Source organism: Strix aluco, chromosome 6 (assembly GCF_031877795.1).
Source record: "Strix aluco isolate bStrAlu1 chromosome 6, bStrAlu1.hap1, whole genome shotgun sequence".
Taxonomy (NCBI): Eukaryota; Metazoa; Chordata; class Aves; order Strigiformes; family Strigidae; genus Strix; species Strix aluco.
Window position 1 is genome coordinate 3,268,822 of NC_133936.1, and position 17,301 is coordinate 3,286,122.

Here is a 17,301-nt window from a genome sequence, read left to right on the forward strand (position 1 = left end):
TCAGGTAACTTCATTCTTCCCATGGGAAGCAAGCAAAGAAAAACCAGACCCATTATAGGGCTGCGTTGCCTTCCTTGGTCCTCTACAGCCTAAAGCTCCCCAGCTATAAGCACATGCTTGGTAAAAAAAAATTCCCTGTCAGTGGTTCTGAGATGACAGGACAGCTATAATTAGTCTCTGTCCTCTGCACAGTCTTGCAATCGCAACCTAATGTTTTTCAATATATCTACAGTTTGCACCGATTTAAAAAGAAAATTTTGGCTTAACTATTTCATAGAAAAAAAATCCTTGACAGATGAAACCCCTCTGCTTCAACAGCAGACTCTACTCAATGCCCCAGTCAGATCTCTCAGCAGGTCTGAGAACTGGGACAACCAGTACCTAACTCTAACCAGCTCTACAAGCTGGGAAAAAAGGATATGCTAAGAAAACAGGGTGACAAAAAAAATCTCTCCCTTCTTAACAGTGGCTGAATTGGTCTGCAGGCAACACATTATATTATCTTCAGGTAATCACAGAGGAACAGCACCGCAAGAATTATTATGAAGACTGAAAATGATTGTCTGTGGATTCACCAAAGCTTTGGTGGTGAAAGTGGGAACAGAAGAACTATTCCATTAGCACTATGCCAATCTGAATTAAAAAAACAAAACCCAAAACCCAAACATAACAAAACCCACCACACTAAATCCAACAGCAGATAATCTTACAGCATAATACTGGCATCCTGCTCTTCTCCTGAAAGCACAAGGTCCATCAGGATCATTTTCTTCTTCTGCTTCTGATACTGGTGAGGGTACCTGGAGCAGAAAGCAAAGTCATTCTTCCAACTACCATGTTTATATAATTTTATCTATTTATTGTACAAGTTTATATGACCTGCCACACATATATTAAACGCAAGATTCCCTGAAGCATAGTTTAGAAGAAATCAAACTCATAGTTTATGCAAATCTCTTTTATATATATATATATCCACTGTTCAACAGTTATTCTCCATTTCAACCTAGACTGGCCAAATTACAGCCAACTGAAATTTCTACCTTCTGTATGCTGAGCTTTTGCAGAAGAGTATTACCTGCGGGAACTCATCTTCATCTGAACTGTGGAAGTCATACTGTTTGATATCACTCTTGTTGATAACAGGCAAGGGCTCAGCAGAGGGCTGTTGAGGAGTTACTACACACTCTATTTTAGGTTTCTTTAGATACTTCTTCTTTTGACGTACAACATCGGACACCTCCTCCTTTAGAGATGAATGATGAGGATGCTGTTTGTGAAAAAGCAAACAAAAAATTTTAGAAAAATAATTAACCTTTTCTCTTTTCATGCCTTAAAGACATGACTACTTATCTTTCAAAGCCTCTCAATGGGCAGCATCTGCAGACTATTTCAGACACATAACGCAAAATTTATTCAAAACATTAAAACCCCCAGAACTTTACCTCTGATTGCCTTTACGGTATTTGTTAATAAACAAACTGAAAGCTTTCAAGCCATAGGACTACCTAAGAGGTTCCTTGCTTTGCAGTTCACTCAATATATTGTAATTGGAAATCCTATTCCAATTATTTTCTGAAATCTCAGTTTTCTATGGCAAGCACTTTCAATTTTCTGAACTGCTCAGATATTTTCAAAAGAAATGATCTAATTTGTTTCATGTTTCTCAGTTTGTATTTTTGAAAAGATGTAATGTTATTCACTTTTGCTATTTAAGATTTTGCCAACATAAACCTTCTGTAGTAAGCAACTCCATCAATATTAAACTGTTCACTTGAACACAAATGCTATTAAACTTCAAAGCTTTTAAATTAAAAGGAAGATTGCTTCACTTGCAAAATTCTCAATTACAAGTAAAAGCCAGGGCAGTTTTGAAAAAGTGTTTAAATTTTCCCCAAATTACCACTTTCAATAAGCGTCTGACTGAAACTAACTCCAGTAATGGAGCTCAGCTTTAGAACCGGAGATGAGAAACACAAGGCAGACCAAAATTCCTGCCCGAGAACCAAGGCAAGGTATTTGTATTAAATTCAGTGACCACTGGGTGTCGCGGGTGCGAAATACAAATTTCAAAAGGTCTTCAACTCTCCAGCCTTACAGCCAAACATTTTATAATAACTAGTGTTTCAGGTTATTTCCTCAAAAACATGTCTTAATTCAAAGCCAGGTGCATTTTTCTTTCTGTCACATTAACAGTGGAACATCAGGTCTTATCCTTTTTTCTATACCATACTCGGTTCGGCAAGCCTAACTATAACGATGACATTAAAATGGCTTGCAGTGGAAGCCTGTTTTTTGGTTTATTTGGTTGTTTTGGGCTGTTTGGGGTTTTTTTGTTTTTTATGTTTTAAAGCAAAGATAGCTCCCAAGAAGGACAAGAGATACTTATGGCTTAAGTAACAATTAAAGGAACCATGATATGAAGAAGTAGAAACAAAGACAAGCAGAACAGTCATTTGTAATAATACAGTTATGCTAAGATTGGAAGCAGTTAATTTTGCAATTAATGCCCTTATTAACTGCAAAAAACATCCCAAACCTTACTCTTAAATAGTCATTTTACAAACATTAACTCAAGATGGATACATTTGGTCAGCACTGCTGCTTATGACTACACTATCTTTCATTTAATTCTACTGGAACTGCACATCAGAACCAACAACTACAGTCATACTCATGGTTAACTAGGATCCTCTGGAAAAAAGTATTTTAATTCTCTTCTGCACAGCTCTGAAGACTGCTCCTCATAGGAAGACTGTAATGAGTATATAAAACATCACGATCTGACTCGGTACTGAATCCGAACAGTGACAGAAGATTCAGAGTTCCCTCTGATGGCTTTTTTTTGGAGTTTGGTGGTTTTTTGGTTGGGGGTTTTTTTGTTGGTTTTTTGAGTGGAATATATTTCTTCATGAGACCAAGAAAAAAGAAACCATTAAAGTTTAGCATTTCTAGCTGTAGATTACTCTTATATTACTACTTCTGATGTTACTAACAAGGTCGATTATAAAAACAAAACCAGATCCACTGGGTTTCTGTGCAGATTAAAAAAAAAAAAATGTAAGGGAAGACTTTGTCAAATTAGCATTAAGTACAGAGTTCCACAGCTTTGCTAGTTTGAGAAAGACAAAATAGTGTGTGACACACAGCAACTCAAGCCTTACATCCTTCTGTACCGATTCTTTCAGAGCAGCCTTCCACCCCTTTGCAGAAACTAAACGTTCCCCAATCTGGCCGCTCTTTCTTCCACTTTTCTGTGTTTGCTACTTACCTAATACTGAGGGCCAAGCAGTGGCAGATATAAAAACACCTACTCAGTATTACTGAAAAGCGTACAAGCCTCAGTAATAACAAACTACTACAAATTCCAGTAAGCGTTTTTTAAAACATTAGTTGCTTGCAACTTTTTTCAGCTGTCAACAAGATACAGCAGTTGCATTCCTGTGCGTGGAAATGTTACTAATCAAAGATCACTTAACCAGTTCAGAAGAGCTTCTGGAATCCTTTCACATTCTAACTCTAATTCACTAAAATCGTGTATTTTCAGGATTATCTTCACACTGAGGGCCAGCCAGTACTCATGGACAACACTATCAAAAAAAAAAAATCAGTGCTCTAGTCTCCCTCTGAAGGGAGAAGGAAAAATAATTCACTCTGCAATCTCATGGAGGTCCTGATGTCCACCTCACCCGGTGGTGTTTACATCCCCTTAGCTCACGTTTACATCCCCTTACAAGGAAAGAGACAGAACTGGGAAGGAAAAGGAAGGCTACTGCAATGCTGCTGTTTAAAGGAACAAACAGCAATGCCAGTCAATCCTTTTAAAACTTCGGTGGGAAAGACAAGGAACATTAAAGTGGAAGCAAACATAGCAGTCTCCTGGTCTCCTACCTTCACGTATGGCAGCCTCCTACTCGGTTTTCCGATGCAAACATCTGCTGGGTGTATCCAAAAGAATGATGAAACCAGTAACGAGAGACTCGCAGCAGAAGCAAGCTTACCTTAACTTTACATTCTTGAACTTTGTGATGATTTCCATTATGAAGAGTGGATGGAGTTGTGCTCATCTCTTTTTCAGGTCTATTAAGCTTCACTTCATTGAGGATTTCACCTCCATAATCACCCAAGTGGTACCTCAAAAAACAGGATTAAAAATATAGTACTGCATTTCCACTGGGAAATGTTTGAAAGCCACAGAACAGGCAAACATAAACCCCTTCCATTTTAGCTCAAGTTTATGGTGCTGTATCAGTCTTCAGTCATGCACATGTGCAGAAGACCAGCATCCATACAGAAAGAAATTACAGGAGATGTTTTCAAACCTATCTGATGAAAATTAAAACCCTGATGTTATAAATGACTTCTTACAGATATGATTTGCAATTTTACCTTTTCTCAACAACTTCTAATGTTAAATGCAATAGCTCGCGTTTTGTTTTCTCTCTTCTCTTAATCATCTCCAAAATTGTTATGGCTCTGCTAAACTCTCTTCTTAGTTTCAACATCTTCTCATATGATGCTTCATCATTCTTTCGATTCTATTGAAAGATTAAATAAATTTTAAGTCAAAGGCAAAACCTGTGAGGTATAAACAGCAAAAAAAAGGTTACATAATGCTGCTGCAAGTGAGAATCATACAAGTACACTCAGAAGCAGCTTTTTCTAAAGCATAACCTAGTTGGTAAACAAAGCCACAAAACCAGCTTTTAAGCATAAGCTGAAAAAGACCTTTTCAGCCATTTCCTCCCGTGCTTCGTCTGCTCAGATTCTGTATCAACCCAGTGGAAGTTTGTCAGTACAAAGAATTCAAGATTTGGTTACTAAAACAGTTTTTCCACCTTGATTCTGCACACAGTAAGCTGTGTACAGATGTGTACAAAGTTTATGTAAAAAACTGAGTAACTACTGATTTCCTAGTTCTAATCAATTCATGATACAAATGCAAAACCTGAACTATTTACTCCACAGCAAATGGAAGATTGTTCTCCCCTTTTTTACAGAAAAGGAAGTTTGTAATGTACCAAGTCCCACAGCTGCTTTTTTATGTGCCAATACCTACAAATTGCCCTTTGAGTTTCAGCTTTCTAGAAAATGCACAGACTGTATATTGTCTATAGAGAACACATTGACTACACCATTCCGTGGGTTTGAAATTTAGCTGGGTCATCCAATATTGCAACTATTAATAGAGAAATTCAGATCAGGAACTGTGGACACCATAGGACAGATCCTGCAAGATGCTGGATAGGAATCAAATGGATTCCTATCACTACAGAATTTAAAGTGACAAATTTAAAACAGTAAAGTTTAATAAATTACCTTTCTTGTCTGCATCTTCTCAGTTCTCCTCCGGAAGGCAACGTAAGGGTCGTTGTTGGTGGAGCCATCCCTCTTTTCTTGTTTGATTTGGGGGATGAGAGATGGCCCTCTGCAATTCTTACGCTTTCTTACCCAGTAGTCATATACAGCCTTAATAAGGTAGTCATCCTCATTTAGCAGCAATTTAGCTTCCTGAAGTGTTACAAGCTAAAAGAGAAAATTCAAAAAATGCACTTGAGATGGGGGTAGGGTGGTGGTGCAGGGAGAACGTCACCGCACATTCACATCTCTTGTACATTCTCTAAATACACTTATTTATTTTCTAGCACAAGAGAGTAAAGGGAGGAAAAAAAATGTTGATCTAAATTGAAGTACTTAAGCCACAGTTGCTCTTCCTAAGTTAAACATATAGTTCCCAACCTTCCTGAACTAGCACCATCATCTCTCAGAAACTTTCATACAATAGTCTTGAACTTCATCTATTTTTCATGAAATCTGAAAACGTTGTTTGAAACAATTACAAGCACAGGATACAGATAACTTACTAGCCTGCAGATCATGGTTTGGGACTCACTTTAACTTGACTATTTTTTTTTTCCTAAAAGAGGAAGTTTCTTATTGGTTAGCCATTACTAATATATGATTCTTTGCAGTTTAAGGTTGAATCCCGTAGAAGTTTTTACTGTAGACAGGATATATTCTGAAGTAAATTAGTTTCTTAATTTTTCCCCAAAATGTTTACTTTGTGATCGAAAAAGATAACAACCATCCCTGTTTATTACAGCCCAGAGACACAAAGACATTCACTTCTTAGGTAAATTATTTCAGTAGTTAAAACACAGGTAATTAGATGGTAACATTTATTTTCCTTTTTATGTTCAGCTTTTTACATGGAAATCAGACTCTAAATAAATGCAAAACCCATCACTGCCTAACTAGTACATTAGTTTAACATGCTCCTATCACCAAATAAAAAGAAAATAGCATACCTAGTATTACTTAAAAGAGAGTCAAACAGCACTTCATCTTCCCCGTAATTTGAAAAATATCAACAGAACGGCTTAAATTTGCATTTTTCCAACATGTCAATCTATGTTAAATCTTGTCTCTAGCTAAACATCATTCTGTCACTGTGAATATTACTTAAAAATAATTTCAGTCTTGTTTATCCTTTAGTCCCTTTTCTCCATTAACATATTTCTTAACAAACAACAACAACAAAAAAATTGACTCTGCCTTGAGTACAGTTTTAGGAAAGTTAAATTTACCCTGCTTGCTTGTTTTAGCAAGTACCACCAGTGACATGGATGAAGAGCCCCTATATTCCTTGTTTCAATCAGGTTATCAAAATGCCCAAGAGGAATGTCTGGAACGCTCTCCTCGGTGAGGAAGGCATTCCCACCAGCATCCTTTTGTATTTCAGAGGTAAGTCATGTAAACTGTAAATGAATTGTGTCGCAGCCCCAAGAGGGATTTGAGAGCATTATAACCCCATGTGGGGAAGGAATCTGCCAGGCAGCCAAACTTCTTTCTTTCCCAGGCTCCAATAACCTGCAAGAGTTGTTTTTATCTTACCATTCCTAACACAGAGCTCAGGACAGAGCTACTCAACATCAGCTGCAAATTTTCTGTAGCCCAAAAGCAGGACAAGAAGCTTGAACACACACATCGCAATCCCTGAAGTCAGGCAGAAAATACTACACAGGAAATCCCACAGAAATTTCATCTACAAAGAGGGATTTCTCCTTACACACCTTACCTTCGAGAGGGAGCCTATGTTCTAAGAATCAATTACAATGCTTTAGGTAAACCTAAGATCTTTTCTGCCATGGGCTTCCTTAAATAAGCACTTTCTGGTTCAAAATACTCTTCACCTCTCTAATGCTTCAGTGTTAGTTGCATTTAAGGGAAAGAGAAAGGGGCAGCTGCCTACAGAGAAAAATCCATATTCTTATAACGTTTTATTTTAGGAAAACATCTTTCAGTTTTCATTACTCAAGCAATGAAAGATGAAACCAGCATAAGAAGGATGTAAATTAACCTTGAAAAGCGATAACCAGAACCGCTTTAACTGAAAGCCAAAACACGGCTTTCCACATCAAAGCTTTAAGAGATCCGAGTACCACATGTTCAACAAGTATCCAATGGACTCTGCAATTTTTTCCTTCACATCCCATCTTCTTAGCATAGTAAGAAATCTTTACCTAATCCTCGTTAAAGTTCCTCTAAGATGTAGAGAACACCACATTCTGGCCTCTTAACACACAGCATTGACCTAAATCAGGTTAAGTAACTGATGCAGAGCTATGGATCCTGCAATGGATTTTCCACTCCTGAAAAACATCCACCTCGCTGAGAAATAACTCTTATTTTCTATTTCAAACTTGCCTTTCAGAAACTTTAATTTTTGAGTAATGTTTTGGGCTTTCACTGGCCTCCTGGAACACCTCAAGAACTGACTATTAAGATACTGGTACCCTTCTAATAAAATAAGTGACTAAATACTTCTAAATAATGCTTCTAAGGCAAGGAAACCAGTCTCCGAGTATAACTTACTTTCTTGCAACTGTGCAGCTTCTACTACAGGGGCGCAATCTGAACAAATGCTTTGCTTCACTGTCTGTGCTTCTAAGTTTCTAACCTTCAAACATCAACAGAAGTCAATGTCCAAGAGAAACAAAGAACATGGATTCTCACATGCGTTTATAGCCAAATCTATACACCTACCAATCACCACAAGCTTCTTCCATACCACAGGTAAAACAAGATGATGTAAGTTGTCCTAACACACTGTGGTCAGGAATTAAAATTTAAAAACACCTTCCCCCAATCAGCCCCCAAAAGCTCCCCCCCAACCTGGTTACCAACGCTGACCATAAAAGACAGCAATATGACTTCTGTGTAACTGCAGACTCACACAAACACACTTATCCTGTTAGTAGGAAATAAAACAAACCGCAAATCAAACAAACCCCGCCCCCCCCAGAACCACCCCACCAGAAAACTCAGAAATCAAAAAACCTCAGCAATTCCTTAACACGGTACAATACCTGACTAGAACTGGCTTTTTCGAGTCTGTCAACCATTATTTCAAACTGCAGCGGCTTGATTTCCATCTTCCGATTTAGTCTGTTCAGTAAGGTTTCATCCTCAGAGTCCATATCATAATCTGGCTGCTCATTGTCCAGATTGAAGGCTGAAACAAAAATATACACGCACAAAAAAATTGAAATGCTTGATAAATAACATGCTATGGAAATACAGAAGCATGCAAGTGACAATCAGAAATCAAAAGCGATTGATAAAATTTCAGGTTAGCATATCTCTGCCATAACACTTTTTTCTTTAGCTAAAAAGTTTCCCCGTGTAATAGCTGTAAGACAGTAATTAGAAGTCGCTTGTCTCTGACTTCCAATATGAGGGGAATCAAAGAAGTTTCATTTTATTTTAAGTGGCTTGAAGCGGTGACAGGAAAAAAGCTTTAGTTTTACAAATTACCACAGAGGCATAGAAACTTTAATGTATCTTTGCAAAACAAGAGCAAAAATGCTTCTTAATGCTGTTACAATACAACTCCTCCAGAATATCACGATAAGATTCTTAACAATTAATTTTCCATCAAATCCCAGACTTGTAGAAAAAGCACTTAAGTTCCACTATAATTTCAGTTGCCCATTTCTAAATAGTTCAACAAACCTAGAGTCTTAAATACTTAAGACTAAACTTTTTCCTCCCCCACCCTCCCACCCCCCCCCCGCCCCTTCATGTAACTGTACAACAAACTGTAAAAATGCTAGACCAATCCTGTGGGAATTGTTACTTTTTCTCCAAAGCCAACTCAACTCTAGATGTAGACCTGAATATTCCTCCATACTCTCCAAATAGCAAGTTCCTGACTTCACAGCAAAGCTCAAGTCTTCATTGCAGATTGCACTATTCATTTTCCATACTTAGGCAGTTTCTGGCTCTACTAAAAGCAGAAGGAAATTACCATTCAGATAACATAGCAGAAACTAAATTTTACAAGTATGGGCAAATTGCATACAACAGCAAGAATTCTTAATATGAAATGTTAATTGTACCTAATAAAACCTTGAGGAGGTGAAACACTTACTACAACACTCCAAATAATTCAATCAACAAGTTACTGTATTAACAGCAGCGAAGGCTTGTTGAAATATATTCAGTTCTTATTAGACAAACAGCACTATCTTTAGGCTCTTAACTCATGGCTGTATCTCCGCGCTCACTTAAAGAAAACCTCTGCTGCTAAGCTGCCCGGTGTGCTTTAAGGGAACCTTAAAACAAAAACTTAGAAGCCAGGAGCAAAAGAAAAACGATTAAAAAAAAAAAAATCTTTGATAGTGTTTTCTCTCCCATGGCCTGACCAGTCAACAAACACGTAGTAACTAGCATGTTCTTTCCATATCTCAGACTAGCCCAAGACCACTCTTTGAGTATTCCACTGCAATAAAGTAGCTATGTCACTGACAGCGCTTAAATCTCTTTGGCTATGTGTAGAAACTCCATCAGATACAGCTGAGAAGCACTAACAAGCAGTTCCTTACCATTTTCAGCTGCAAACTGCTACCTCTGAGAAGAGACAGTGCTTCACTGTACCAACTCTGACAACACCTAGTCAGAGGGCTTCTCTGGCCTCACATACACACTGTAAACATACTACACAAATTTATTTCAAGAAGAAATTAATAATAATGGACTGTAACTAATGGGTTAAGTGGAATTATTAGTATTGATTGAATAAAGCAAATTGCAAAGCAACTTTAAGACACTGCCACTGGGCATGTGACCCACAGCCTTCCCCTAACAATTAACAACTGCATATTGGACTTAAGCTACAGCTCACAACACTGGATCCTGCTTCTCCACTGGCAGTCTGCAGGAATCGAAAGTTCCGAGATAAAAACTGACACAGAACTATGAATTTTTAAAAAAAGAATCCGTAAAACTGCATTAAGAACGTCACCAGGCAGGACAATGCACTTGAGAGAAGAGAGAGACTGTTTACAGTCGCTGGGGTGACCACCACAAGATCCTGTTCAGAGCAGAACAGCCAGTGACTAGCCAAATACCAATGGACTAGCCAAATACCAATCGACTAGCTGCCAAGTATTGGTGCTGGACTTGAAACCAGTATCACCTTCAGCTCCTGTAAGCTCTGCTCCAACTTCTCCTGTGTGGTCCCAGCAGGACCCCTGGGAGCAGGGAGTGTTGGCACCAATCCCACATCACATCAGCCACGCACTGACCTGGGGCCAACTGTCCCACCCGAGCTGTGATCCTCACTCTCCTTCACTCCACCTTCCAACACTGGAAAAAGCTTCTCTCGTACAGCACTGACTGTGTTCAAACGTGGACCAAGTCTGTCTGACTCCATCTGTTATCCACTGGAGTTTCAAAACTCTTCTGAGCAGTCCCAGGCCAGTCCAACCTTGGCAGCTCATACTTCTCCTGCTGAACGATGCCCGATATTGCACTTCCTCTTCACTACAATCTGTAATTCAATGACCTCTTAAGCATAAACTGCCACTTTCACCAGACAGGAAATTGCAAAAGTTTCCCCCAGCCTAAGACTATCTCCCGAGCCTACAAAACTACGACAGTCCTAATGTACACTGCGAAATCACATTCAAACGACTCTGCCCAAAGGAGGTGGCCAACATTTTCCAGATATTCCCACCATTTTGGAAGAACTCTCCTAACAATAAAGCAGGTCCGTCTACTCCAAAATACAGGTGTTTAACTGTGTTCTCACTGAAGATACGAGAATGCACAGAAGTCCATTAAAGTCCAGAAAAGTCACTGCTTGTTCACCCTCAGACAGACATTGATCTTGCACCCAAAAAAATGTCAACCTATTAACTGTCAGTAGATAACTCAGTCATCCCCTGCAAACAACATGTTTCGAGTCAATTTTTCTAAACCAGAATATCCGTGAGCAGGCGGATCCCTATGACAGAGAAGACGTGATGCTGTTCACCCATAATTGTAAGCATAAACTTGCCTTCATTTCCAGAATGAGGAAAGAACAACCCTGGGAGTTCTGGAACTGCACACCTCCCTGAACCACCTTCCAGAACTAACTCAGGCTCGAGCAAGATGCAACTAGCAGGAGACACTACAACTAGCAACAAGAAAAGAAAAAGCCCAACCATTCCATTGACAAGCAACTTAAAACACCAACCATCCTCAGAAATGCATTACGAATATTAGTGGGAGGAAGCAAGATCTCCATCTTGAATAGAGAAGGCAGCTTACTGCACTGCTCACACCTAAAGCGACCCTATGGCCCACCTCAGCAGGTCCCTCCCTCTCCTGCTCACTGTTAGCAAGCTGAACCAGTCTGCAGAGGTATCCAGTAAGCACCAAGACCAGTTCAAGACACACAGGGGTGTATGCAACCAGAAGTGGCACAGGGAAGAAAAGTGGAACCTCTTCTTCTGGCTGTTCCATTAGTTCATCCGCCCCTGTGAACCACTGGCTAAGTACCAGGTGAAGCCCATTTAATTTCATACGTAAATTATTTGCTGATAAAACATCAGCTCTCTTAGCAGTCATTTTAAGACTTTAGGAATAACAAATAAAGTGCTGAAAAACTGGAAAATGGGAAAAACTGTAATCATTTAAAAAACAAAACTCCACCCTGAATTTCAACTCTACAAAACTATTTTGACAAATAATCAAAATGACAAGATAAAAAGTATCCAACATGTACTTGCCAGGAACAAGTTACATTGAATAAATCTCATTTTCTTATACAAAAAGATACTAGTACTGTGAGAACTGTAGTAGCCCTTGTCACATATCCTGCTTTTCACACCTCCTAGCAATGCTACTCTTTTGCTAGCAGTGCTTCTCATGCTGTCATGACCTGTTGCTATCAACAGAGTTCATTTAAAAGAAAGGGGGATTACACGGAGGCCGCAGTGAAGTGGCACTGAAGCAGTGGACCTCTTGCATTCCACCTCCTCTTTCAATGCAGACAGGAAGGCCACAAAGACTCAGCAGCCTGTGGAGGTCTACGAGTCTGAGGAAATGCAAGTCTATTGCTCTGCCTTTAACTGCTGCATGCAAATCATAAGGAGTTAATTGACCCCAAGCTGGCTCGCCACAGCTCCGGGACACTCATGGAAGTGCCCTCCTTCCCTGAAGTTCGTCTGTCACTGCTCTTTGAAATGTACTTTCAGTGACATCCTTAATCATCAATCAGTCGCCTTCTTTTCCCCAGCACTGAGCGAACTGTACTGTTCCAGAAAAGGCCATTTTTCATCCTGGAGTTGGCCTCTGGTATGGCAGCTTGCTGGCTTCAGAAGCCATCACAAGACACAGGTGGTTTATGCGCTGTGTGACGTTATTATCCATCACCACCCTCTGTTTCTGCCCCTGCCATAGCAACAGATGCAACTGTTCATCCACGCCAGCAGGAATTAGTGAAGAACTAGACTCAGGCACCAAAAGCACTGGATTTCAGATGTCCTGCGACTAGTCAGTGTTTTAAGAACAACCAATCTACTAGTTCCTGTAGTTAAAACCAGATCATCTACATCCCTTCCTCCTGTTAATTCCTGGGAGATTCTTGTGACTGACTGATGAATCTGGTTTTCTTACTCCAAAACTTCTGCATTGCGTGTTTCTTCAGTGCACTGTTTGACAGGGCCCCGGTGATCCTACCAGCAAAATTTACCTCCTATGAATGCACAGAACTTGTTGGCTTGCTAATTGCTGTTGCAAAACCAACATCCTAGTTTACAACCTCTGCCGCTTTAACCACTCTGGATGGCAGTACCTGTCAGAGGGATTTGCTTTTGTTTACTTGAGCTCCCCTAGGAACTGAGTTTATACTAACTTACAGAAATGTAATTTGTTTTTAAGTTACATTAAATTGGGTTTAACTTAACTGAATTAACTAATTTCATTTAGCTAACTAAATTAAGGCTGTGGTTCCACAGTCATTTTAAGCTGACCTAGGTGTTACTGCTGAAACAAGCGGCTCCACTAGCTTCCCTCCCCAGCAAGCCACATTCCCACCACCTTGCATCTGCCAACATCAGCAACCATGCAAGACAGAAAACTGAAAAATACGGAGCTTCACCTAACCAAAAAAATGAAAGATAAGCTTTCTGCCAGGTCACTTCCCTGAGTTAGCTCACCCATGAGCACAACTGCCACCGGAAAGGCGCTGGCAGTAAGAAAGGAGTGGGCAGTGTTGATCCTGAGGACAGCAGGTACCTCTGTGCTGACCAAGAGCAGATGAACCACCACATCATGGTAATTAAATCCAAAGGAGTAACAAAGCAGCAAAACACCACCTCAATGGCAAGTCTGCAGCACCGGATTGGAACAGAGCTTCCAGCACTCCCACCTGCACCAAAATACCTCAGGAGGGGAGTGATCACGCAAATATCCATTTTACGTAGCCAGGCTGCAAGCCCACAGCCCCAACAGCTCCTGCTACAGCATCCTCTAAAAATGTGGAACACACAAGGAAGAAGGAATGACCAACTCTCAACTACATGAAATGCACACACTTCACTTCTTTTTAGAGGGACTAGAGTTCACCTATACAATTTCCTGAAGATTATTTGACCTCTATTTCAACAATCTGACTGCATTACTTAGGATAACGCATTAGGTTGGTATCGTTACCCTCCATATATACACATAGGTAAAACACATATATATACACTAACAATATATTTTTTGCTCCATTCTTATTGTTTCCATTAGGGACACTAATTTTCTTACATCCACATAGCTATAATTCTAGCATAGGTACAAGTGTACTAACTTACTCTCTTTGCTCTGCATTAATGACTTACAACACATCTCCACATTACTGAAACTACAAACATTCTTGGAAAATTATTAAGCATACTGGAATAATTAGAATAGTTCAAGGCTTTTGTGTTATATTCAGTTCGTAGTCACCTGAGTTGGTGCTAACTAGGTCAACTAATACCTGGAACTATGATTATTCATTAATTCCATGCCCCAAAGAAATTAACTTTTCTCTGCTTGAAACCACTGGTCTAACTAAAAGAATTATACTGGTAAAGTTAAAAATATTAAAATCTTTGGCTATCAGATCAACAACATAATTTGCTAGAAATAACCACCAGTAAGTATGAATTACAGTACCTGGCCTCTTGGCATCCCTGGCCAAAGTAAGTATTGTTGCTATTTGTGCTTTTAGCATTAAAACAGAATTTCTAAGCAGTTTATGTAGCATAAAGCTGCCTTGTATCACACCTACTCCAACCAGAATATGTGGGAAAAATTATCTTGGAGCAGTATCTGATGTTTATCTTCAGCTCAAATACCTTCTGTAATTCTGTCCAGAAAGACTGTGAGTCTCAACAAAACAAAGAACATTTTGACATAATACATTTATCACTTTTAGACATGTTTATTAACAGTATTTACAGTGTTTCTGGCAATGTCCAAAGAGAAGAATAAAATACATTCCTCATTCAGCAGCTTCATTTCAGTTAATTCAACCTGCCTTGCTTGTAGGTTTGTTTCTTCTATTAAGGACAGAAATACTTAATTTTCTCTAGCTCATTTCTCCCATCACTAGCATGATCTCTACTGTATCACAGAAGATCTTGAGCATGCGATTTCCAAAAATTTGTTATTTTGTAAATATATGGAAAAAATAGGAGACTTCACCATGTTGGTGAGAAATGATGCAAGGACCTTCAATATGCAGCTGGGTTTGGGCTGAAGAGTCTTTGCCTAACTTCAGTTATGTCTATGAGCAGAAGACACAGAAACATAAAATGCCTTCTCTGCTCCAGTCTACACACACATCAACAGCCTCATCTGAGGCAGCTGAAAAAAAGTGTGTGAGAAACAGATTATCAACACACTCTGCCTGGCAAGATGAAGTTCAGTAAGATTAATACCGTCTGCACAAACCTCAAAACTTAACAGCTGAGGACCACATTCCTGTTCAAGGTGCTTTAGCACAAATCTGTCAACAGTCTTTCCAATACAACTAAGAACCAAAAACACGAGCCAGTGCTGAGAAGGGTTTTCTCTCAGAGACCCAGGACTGAATTTGTGCTTTACCATAAGGACTGACAAGCTGCTGCCATGACTGAATCAAAGGTTTTGCTATAAGGGTAACTCCTGGGAGAAGTCCAAGTCACAAAATAACCCCCTAGAACCATACACTGCAAAGGACAAACACGATTAGTGTGAAGGAACAACTGAACTATGAGTGTGTGTCACTTGTCAACAGGACATCAACCAAAAAAGGTGTCAGAATAAATCCAGAGACCACTGTAATTAACTACAACTTCAAATTAATTAGATCTTTTAAGACACAGGAAGCTAAATTCATGCAAAAGAATACTCCCTTTTAGCTCAGAGTTCCCTACAGAAAGGGAACACTACAGTTTTAGCAAAACACAGAAAAATATCTATTACCCATAGTCCAAAACACATCCATGCTACAGCAAATAGTTTGAACTCCACTGTTAGCACAGTTGAAACGGAACCTTCAAGAACTCTTACTACAATCAGTAGAATGAAGGCTGATTTCATTGCAAAAACTCTTCTATTTTATTGATCTCCATTTATACAGGACTTTTGAGTCAATGGACATTCCAGACTCACTCAGCGGGCAAGACAAGCCCTCTTTCACTCCCTGCATTAGTATAAGCAACTAAGCAGCAGCTAGCCTAGCTCAGTTATCCCGTCTCAGAATTAGGAAAAAAAATACTGATCAGCAATACTGGATGGCCAACAGACAGGATAAGGCTGGCCAGCTACTGTACATGGACATATGGCATCAGCACTGAGCCCATACACAAATACAGCAGGAAAAACCTCACATCTACCTTCAACCTTAAATTATTCCAGAACTTGAAAAGAGATACTGGAATTTACATATGTAAACCTCCCTTGGATTTTTGAGTCCTCCCACTTTCTGAATATTGTAGCAACTTTGTCCTCAAGATTGTTTGAAGATTATTTAATTTAAAGGGCGGGGGTGGAGGAACAACAAAACCAACATTAGTTAACTTACGTTGAATGTGAATGAACTGCTTTGGTTGCTTAAACTCTCCTTTATACAAACGATTGTAATAGTTGACATTGCTCTCCGCTTCAGGGACTGGGATAACCATGCTCTCTTTCTTTTCTCTGAAAACTTGTTGTGCTGAGATAGCCCGTTGCAAATGATGTTCCTGCAAGAGGAAAATTTAAGAGTTTGTTTATTTAGGTATCAGTATATAGAAGTGCATACAGTCATCCTTTTCTCCTACTGTTCTCCTGGTGTTCTACAGGAGACCCAGATAAAAGAGTTGAGGCTTTAGTGTATTTTAGAGGACAGCAGGATAGTTGGTTCCAGGCTGGAGACAGGAGATGTGTTCTCCATCATTCAGTACACAGTGGGATTCCTAACTGAGAGGAATCTTAGAGCTCCAGTGAATGTAAGGCAGGACTACAAACAGATGAAAAGAACCCTTGGTTCAGACAATAGCACACGCCTTCTACCAGACTGAGAAAAAGTCGAACATTCGAACTACACAAAATAACCTTAGTACAAAATTAAGGCTGGTATAAGCCAAACTCATCAAAACCTGTCACAGAGAAAACTTACACAAGATCAGTTACCAGATGCATAGTGAGTCCTCTAAAGTTGTATAAGCAAGAGATTCAAATCAAAGGAATAGGTAATTTCATCATTTCTGTCTACCCAGAAATTCTTACTGGCTTGTTTTCCTTAGAAGTTCAGCTAGTTAAGAGCAACAGAAAGAGCAGACCTCACAGAACAGCACCTGAAAAGCACAGACTCCCTGAACAGGTATCGCTTCATTTTATTCTTCCAGGACAGGAGTCAGTTGCTACAGAATCATTTCAGGTAAAACACAGATCACAACATGTATATTAATTTATAAAGATTTTTTCCCACAATTTTATTCATTAACTCGGTGAAGCTCATCTACTGCTGCA

The 17,301-nt window shown here is 39.3% G+C and overlaps 1 protein-coding gene across 2 annotated transcripts in view; it reads right to left on the reverse strand.

Annotated features, from left to right (window-relative positions):
- The window catches only part of EPC2 (enhancer of polycomb homolog 2), a 50,587-nt gene that overhangs the window by 15,479 nt on the left and 17,807 nt on the right, over positions 1 to 17,301 (reverse strand). The window contains exons 2-8 of one of the 2 annotated variants that reach the window (XM_074828498.1): positions 16,373 to 16,532; positions 8,370 to 8,515; positions 5,320 to 5,526; positions 4,390 to 4,538; positions 4,002 to 4,134; positions 1,079 to 1,270; positions 681 to 800 (exon numbers count right to left, since the gene is read on the reverse strand). In XM_074828498.1, coding sequence (XP_074684599.1) covers positions 681 to 800; positions 1,079 to 1,270; positions 4,002 to 4,134; positions 4,390 to 4,538; positions 5,320 to 5,526; positions 8,370 to 8,515; positions 16,373 to 16,532 — 1,107 coding nt within the window. The remainder of the gene's footprint in view (positions 1 to 680; positions 801 to 1,078; positions 1,271 to 4,001; positions 4,135 to 4,389; positions 4,539 to 5,319; positions 5,527 to 8,369; positions 8,516 to 16,372; positions 16,533 to 17,301) is intronic. The other variant, XM_074828499.1, reaches the window with a different exon arrangement.